This window comes from Labrus bergylta, chromosome 4 (assembly GCF_963930695.1).
Source record: "Labrus bergylta chromosome 4, fLabBer1.1, whole genome shotgun sequence".
NCBI classification, from domain to species: Eukaryota; Metazoa; Chordata; class Actinopteri; order Labriformes; family Labridae; genus Labrus; species Labrus bergylta.
This window is the reverse complement of record NC_089198.1, coordinates 26,411,024-26,418,499: the sequence shown is the minus strand read 5'-3', so window position 1 is coordinate 26,418,499 and position 7,476 is coordinate 26,411,024. Positions and strand designations below refer to the sequence as shown.

The following is a 7,476-nucleotide window of genomic DNA, read 5'->3' as shown; positions in this document are numbered from 1 at the left end:
GGGCTTTAGGCAAGTTATTTATGAGCACAGTACATGCTGAATACTAACCAATCAGCTATTTTATGAAGGAAAAACTATGAGAGCAAAGGTAATGTTACGAACAGGTAATATATTTTCAATATTGTTTTTTATACAACCACCGCAGAGGTTCGCAGACAAGACACACTAACCCGCACTACTGTTTAAATAAGTTTATTATATTAACTTTGCATGAGAAGCACAGTGAGATGTTCCCCAGTCAGGCACCACACATCGGTCTGAAGGATAAATCCGCTCCAATCGTTTACATGACACTTCAGTGACTCTGTTTATCCCCTGAGTTCCTCTTACCATGAATGTAAAATGTATGCTAATAATATTTCAACATATAGCTCTATGACATAGCGTTTGGTAAAGATATTAATGTTCCCCTGGTGATACATTGAAGCAAATAACTTTAAAGACTGATAAGAAATTCATCTCTTTTTATGTTGCTATCATAAATGGTTGAACTCGTTATTTTGTGCAGTGCTTTATTTTCACAAAATGCCACAGCTTAATTTATACTAATAAGCAGACATCGGCATGCTTACATGGTAAACTCAGATAGTATAAATATAAAATATACTTGATAAACATCAGTATGTTAGCATTGTCTTTGTGCGCATGTTAGCATGTCGATAGGAGCATTTAGGGTTGTTTTAAAAATAAGATAAAAAGTTATCTTTCTGTTAATACAACATACTTGCTAGTCGGTATTTGTGGCCATTTTAGCATGCTAACATGTTCAACTTGATGATAATCTTTGTAAACATAACATCATAACAACCTCATTATAAAGTTGCTAGCATGCTAACAAGAGATGGTAAACAAACCCTTCATGAGATGGTAAGACATTTTGAGTATGTTGCATGTTTTTTTTATTTTTTTTAATTAGGTGCAATAAAGTGACAAACTGGTGATATATACATAAAAATGAGGCACAAAGAAATAAACAGACAAGGTCAGGACTCCAAAATACAGTAAAACATAAAATAAAACAAATAAAATAAATAAAGACAGCAAAGTACTAAGACATCAATAGACACACATCAGACTACGATCAAAAAAACTACAAAACCATATGAAAAACCTAAGAAAGGATACAAGAAGTGAAAGAAGCGAAAGAGAGAAAGAGAGAAGAGGAGGGAGAGAAGGTGCTTTGTAAGGGGGACTTGAGAGGTAGAAGAGAGTTGAGTTGAGAAGTGTCTATGTGTTGAATATGTTGATGTTCGACAATGTTGTGGTGCGAGAGGTGAGAGTTTGTGTAATGATTATGTTTTAGCGGAAGCTGACTGCAGCCGGGGTTTTGGGATTGAAATTAAAAGATTCTCTGTATTATCAGTTTTAAACTCACTCATGCACTCTGAATTTTCTCACATTGGTTTAATCACATAATTAGCAACAAGTGTTTTCAGTTTGTAGTTTTTTGTGTAAACATTGACACCTGTGGTTGCGGTTTTGCATAACAAGTGAAACACAGTGCAAAATATATTTTAGTAAGTGAGAATGTGTTTAGAGTTTTTGCACAAAAAATAGGTTTTGCCAGAAGAGTGATTAATTCATTTGGTTCATGGAATGGGATTTATTGTTTTAGCAGTTATGAAAAACAGTAAGTGAAGCCTTTCCCTCGATACAAGTACATTCCAAAAATCACAATTTGGGACATAAGTTAGAAATAAATCCCAACATCCAGATAATATGTGGAAACTCCCTTTTGATATGAAGGCACTGCTTGCATGCACTGAACATTTTTATTGTTCTGACAAACAAAAATTTAAAGGAAATAATCAAATGTGGGGGTGGTTATCTAGGGCTGGTGGTTTTAAATTTAATGTGGCTCCCATTCATGTCAACTATACTTTTGAAAGGGATGATAATATGAAAAGAGGTTTCAATGAGATGAAAACATAGAGAGGAGTGAATGACAATGTGGATATAGTACTACAAAGATAAGAAAGTGTGAGGCCCGTTTGAACAGATGTCGTCTCCCACACATGCCCCACCTCCTCATAACACAATTACATGTAAACACAAGGAGAGAATGTGATCAATGATGACGCTACAGGCGCTTAGATCTATAAAAGACCCCCAAAGTGACCATCCAGCACTCAGTGTAGTATCTCTGATTACATACAGGTGAGCAGACTGCAGCCATTACTCCTCCTAATGCGTCTCCTGCTCTTTTCTTCAGGAGTTCAGGAGCAATCTTTTGAAGTTTTTGACGGTTGAATGTTTTTTTTTGGTTCTTTGCAGCTCGAGGTGTAAAGATGAAGGCCATGCAGGTGATTTCCTTGACTCTGCTGTGTGTTATGGCAGCCAGTGCTCAGATGCTGAGGTTTGGAAAATGCCCCAAACTGCCTGTGCAGGCCAACTTTGATTCCAGCAGGGTGAATATGAACCATTTATTCTTATCTGCTATAAACATCATGAAATATAAAGTCGATAATGCTGTAAAAGTATAAACTATCTGTCCGTATTTATATTAATTAAATGTTTAGGATCTATCAGTTGTTGTTTTTTTGGTGACATTCTGTGTTTCTTGTTAGTACGTTGGTAAGTGGTATGAGATCATGAAGCTCCCAACACAGTTCCAGAAAGGCGAGTGCGGCACTGCCACCTACAGCCCAAAGAGTCCAGGAGTCATCGGAGTCCTCAACAGGGAGCTGCTGTGAGTCCAGACCACATAAATATCTAACACTTTTATAGGTTGATACATATTCATTTGAAAATAAATACTCCTTCATCTCTACAACATTTTGGATCAACAACATTTCAATCATAGTCCTTAAAATAGTATTTTTATTATTAATGTTAAAAATGTTTTTTTAATCATTTCCACAGAGTTGTCTACAGCTGTCACATTTGCTAAACTACTTTGTTAATAACCTTAATGTTGTTAAAGTTCTTATTGGTTGTCCTCTGCAAAAACCCCTCTTTTGTTAAAAATTAGACTTTTTAAGTCTAAGTCTGGGGAAATTCTTTTCCACAGCACCGTTTCTGTCTAAACAGACAGTTCCCACCAAAGAACATACAGAGTATAACACAAACAAAGTTAGACAACAGTCAGGAGTTTCATTCTTCAATGTATACAACACCTGTGAAAAGTATAGAGATACAGAATGTAATTTAACAAATAAGAGCAAGTACAATAATATGTGTCTTATACTTAGGATTTGAATGTTTCAACTCTCTGATTTTAGTAAGGATGGAAGCATTAATTTCATCGTCGGCTCTGCCAAGGTCAAGCATCCCTCTGAGCCTGCCAAGCTGGAGGTCTCCTTCACTGACAGTAGGAATTTTTCTGAAATATATTCTGTAATTAAGTCATTGTAAGAAGTTTCCAGTGTGCTGAATATTCCAGCAGCACTAACTCTCCTCCTCATCCCTTCAGTTCCTTCTCCCCCTGGCCCCTACTGGGTGCTGTCCTCCGACTACGAGACCCACTCCCTGGTCTACGGCTGCTCAGACTTCGGTCTGTTCCGCTTGGAGTTTGCTTGGATCCTGAGCAGAGAGCCCACCATGTCTGAGGAGACCCTGCAAAGTATGCAGAGCATCCTGTCAGCTGCCGGTGTCAACCCTGAGAAGATGGTCGCCACCAACCAGGACGAGACTTACTGCGCCCCCATGAACCAGTAATCCAAGATACTCCTGTTTCAACCCACAGGACTGTGAGACAGACATGATCGCCCTGTTAAATATGTCATGCAAAGTCAGTGCAATAAACCTGTAGAAATAAAAACATTGTGTGATGTGTTTTGTTCTGTAATCTGTATTCCTCTCTTCAACATGCCCTCTGAACCACAAAGACAAATGAGTACAATATTTAAAGAAGAAGGACTGTGAAACATGAACAATGAGCGCCTGAATTTGAATAATGTATATGATTGAATGCAATCAACTGTTTGAGGCCTTTGGAGAATAAATTACACAAAATAACAAGTTGAAGAAGCATCACTCATACATGTCAATTAAACCAGAAATGCTAAATGTATACCTCCTGCTCATGAATGTAGATGTATGGTTAGACCTGAGATGTGCCGAGTCAGCCAAATAAGGGGCTCTTAAGTCACTGGTAATTGTGTTCAAAGTCATCAATATCTGTTTAGTCTGGGTACTCGAAGAAAGCTCAGTCAATCTTGGCAGATCAAAGTCATCCTTTGTCCAAGGATTTGAAGTTGCTGCCATCAGGCTACAGATTCAACATGCCAGCATGCAGGACAAAGAGGATGAGAAACTAATTTGTTCCTGCTGCCATCACCTTTTTAAATAAGTAACTGTGTTGCCTGTTTCTTAACTACTGTATTTATTTATTGTCCATCCTATGTTGTGTGCTGATTGCGGGCTGTATATGGTCGTATGGGTTTTACTGCTGACTGAAAAACAAATTGCCCTGCTTCCTCATGACGTTTCTGTCCATTTAAAGGTTGTTTTTTATATATAGGTTCTATTTCCAAGACCTTTTTCATTGATTCATTCATTTTGGGTCTGCAGTGAACAATATTACAAAGTTTAAAGACCTGTGGACTGTTGCTCCAGTTTTGAGTAATTTCTTCAATTTGGGAAAAAGTCCAAACTGAACCACAGCTTTGAAACTGGTTAGGTACTGACTTAAGTTGTGTCATTGTTTGGTTGCATAAGGGAGACGTAAGGTTCATTTTAACTAGAATAAAGTCAAAACCAACCAAAATATGTTTGCAAATATAATGTTTTGACTTTTGGACAATCAGTGAAACGCATTCTTTGATAGTGTTCATTAGATCTCATTATGGTGACTTTTTAAAATATTTAATTTGAGGCTGAGAGTTTTGCACACATTTGCATAATAAGGGGTGCGGATGAGTTGTCTGAAAACTGGGTGCATTATATCTGTTTGCCAGGAGGCTTAAAGTCTGACTCATCTCCAACTCGTTGCCTGTGTCAGATTGATTGAAAGTGAACTGGAGAATTCACCGCTTTTATACTTTCCTCTCTATTTTTTAAGGTTCAGCATGTCATTTTATTTTTATTAACCTTGTGCACTGTGACTTGTGTAAACTTAATGAAGGGCAGTTCACTGGATTTTTTTCTCAACATATTACTTAATTCAAACATTTTAATACTATTTTTACTTTTTTAAGCTGTTAAATATGGGCTTTAGGCAAGTTATTTATGAGCACAGTACATGCTGAATACTAACCAATCAGCTATTTTATGAAGGGAAAACTATGAGAGCAAAGGTAATGTTACGAACAGGTAATATATTTTCAATATTGTTTTTTATTGTACCATAACTCAGTTTTGGGCAGCAGTAGCTCAGTCTGTAGGGACTTGGGTTGGGAACCAGAGGGTTGCCAGTTCAAGTCCTGGTGCAGACCAAATATGGAAGTTGGTCTGGTAGCTGGAGAGGTACCAGATCGCTTCCTGAGCACTGCTGAGGTGCCCTTGAGCAAGGCATCAAACCCCCTCTCCACCACCAGCTCAGGAGCACCTGCTGGGAGCAGCTCCATCACTCTGACATCTCTCTATTAGTGCATGTCCATAGGATCCTGTTTGTGCATGTGTGTGTATTGCATGACTTACAGAGTGTAAAAACAGAATTTCCCCTTGCGGGGATCAATAAAGTTCATCTTAATCTTATACAACCAGCACAGAGGTCCACAGAAAGGACACACAAACCAGCACTACTGTTTAAATAAGTTTATTGCATGAGAAACACAGTGAGATGTTCCCCAGTCAGGCACCACACATCGGTCTGCAGGATAAATCCGCTCCAATCGTTTACATGGCGCTGCAGAGAGCAGGGTCCTGGTTGGTGGTCAGCAGCTTTTCCACTTTAACTCCGATGGACATCAGAGTGCTGTGCAGATCCTCAAGGGTCTCCTCAGACAGGGTGGGCTGCCTGCTCATGATCCAGGCGAACTCCACGTGCGCCACGCCAAGGTCAGTGCAGCTGTACACCAGAGAGTAGTTGTCGTAATCGGTGGACAGCACCCAATAAGAGGCAGGGGGAGAGACTGGGGGAGGAAAGAACATGGCAGTTAAATTTAACAAAATTCTTTTTGTGAGCTCCATTGCTTGAAAACTGATATTTCTAAGCACTGGAACATAAATCTTCCATTTTTCTGAATAATAAAAAGGGTTCTTTACACTCAAAGAATGAGACAAGCAGCTTGGCGGGTTCGGAGGCATCCTTAGCCCAGGCAGATCCACTGATGCTGTTGATGGTCCCGTCAGCACTGAGAGAAAGAGACAGTAAAGACTTTAGAAATAGTAACACCCGTGATGGGCAAGTATTTTCCTTTAGTACGATTTGAGTCTTATTTTATACCTACAACAACATGTCAAGAATCAAACTTGACTCAAACTAGAGAGGTGTGCAGTGTACTCACAGCAGCTCCTGGTTCATGACTCCAATAACTCCAGGGCTCTTCAGGCTGTAGGTGGCGGTGCAGCACTCGCCCTTCTGGAAGCTGTGTGGCAGTCTCTGGATGTCATACCACTTACCCAGATACTGCAGAGGAGGAACAAGGAACATAAGATCATAAAATTCAGTTTTTGATCATGAAGAGATACGGAGTCATGAGGCATTTAGTGGCTATTTTGGTTTTTATGTCTCCTTGGATGATCTAATTTATTAACTTCTACAATGGAAAATAGATGCCTCTTTATTCCTAACTGAATATTTTTAATCAAAAAGGAATATTAAAAAAAGGGTTTGGTAGTCACCCTGGCAGCGTCAAAGTTCTCCTGAACAGCCGCCTTGGGGCATCTTCCAGGTGAGATGACCTGAGCGTTAGCAGCCAGTACAGACAGCAGAGTGAGGGAAATCACCTGAAGGGAATTCATCTTTCCTTTACAACCTGTAGACAACAACAATAACAACAAACAGAAATTCAATTTTCAAGATTCATTCACTGAAATATTGACAGGAAGAGACACCGCTGGAAAAGGCTTGAACATCTCCTTTCTGCTGCTTACCTGTGTTACTGGGAAGCAGTAAAGTTGTGGGTTTTGATGGCACTTATATACTCCAGGGATGCTTGTTCTGCACACCCTCCTCTCCATTCTGTAACATGTGAGGCTATTTTGAGAAAAGTGTGAGAATCAGCACCTGTCCACGTTTGTAATTTGTGTTTAAAGAGGCCTCTGACAGAAAAACAGATGACTGACATGTTACATGTTAAGACTGCAGTATACAGACCTGAAGTCCTTTTGACTAAAACAAATCTAAAAAATAAAAGGAAATAAGATGATTTACATAAAAACATTTTTTAAACAATCCCAGTGACTCTGTTTATCCCCTGAGTTCCTCTTACCATGAATGTAAAATGTATGCTAATAATATTTCAACATATAGCTCTATGACATAACGTTTGGTAAAGATATTAATGTTCCCCTGGTGATACATTGAAGCAAATAACTTTAAAGATTGATAAGAAATTCATCTCTTTTTATGTTGCTATCATAAATGGTTGA

The 7,476-nt window shown here is 38.8% G+C and overlaps 2 protein-coding genes across 2 annotated transcripts; one reads left to right on the top strand and one right to left on the bottom strand.

Moving 5' to 3' along the window:
• The first annotated feature begins 2,259 nt into the window (after nt 1-2,259).
• LOC109985053 (apolipoprotein D-like) lies at nt 2,260-3,760 on the top strand. Its single transcript, XM_020635281.3, has 4 exons — nt 2,260-2,408; nt 2,568-2,689; nt 3,222-3,310; nt 3,413-3,760. The coding sequence occupies exons 1-4, from the start codon at nt 2,289-2,291 to the stop codon at nt 3,655-3,657; spliced, it is 576 nt and encodes a 191-aa protein (XP_020490937.2). The 5' UTR covers nt 2,260-2,288; the 3' UTR covers nt 3,658-3,760.
• A 1,922-nt stretch (nt 3,761-5,682) lies between these two features.
• On the bottom strand, nt 5,683-6,885 carry LOC109984981 (apolipoprotein D-like). Its single transcript, XM_020635165.3, has 4 exons — nt 6,727-6,885; nt 6,390-6,511; nt 6,148-6,236; nt 5,683-6,014 (listed from the first exon to the last, which is right to left on the bottom strand). The coding sequence occupies exons 1-4, from the start codon at nt 6,844-6,846 to the stop codon at nt 5,779-5,781; spliced, it is 567 nt and encodes a 188-aa protein (XP_020490821.1). The 5' UTR covers nt 6,847-6,885; the 3' UTR covers nt 5,683-5,778.
• Nucleotides 6,886-7,476: the final 591 nt, after the last annotated feature.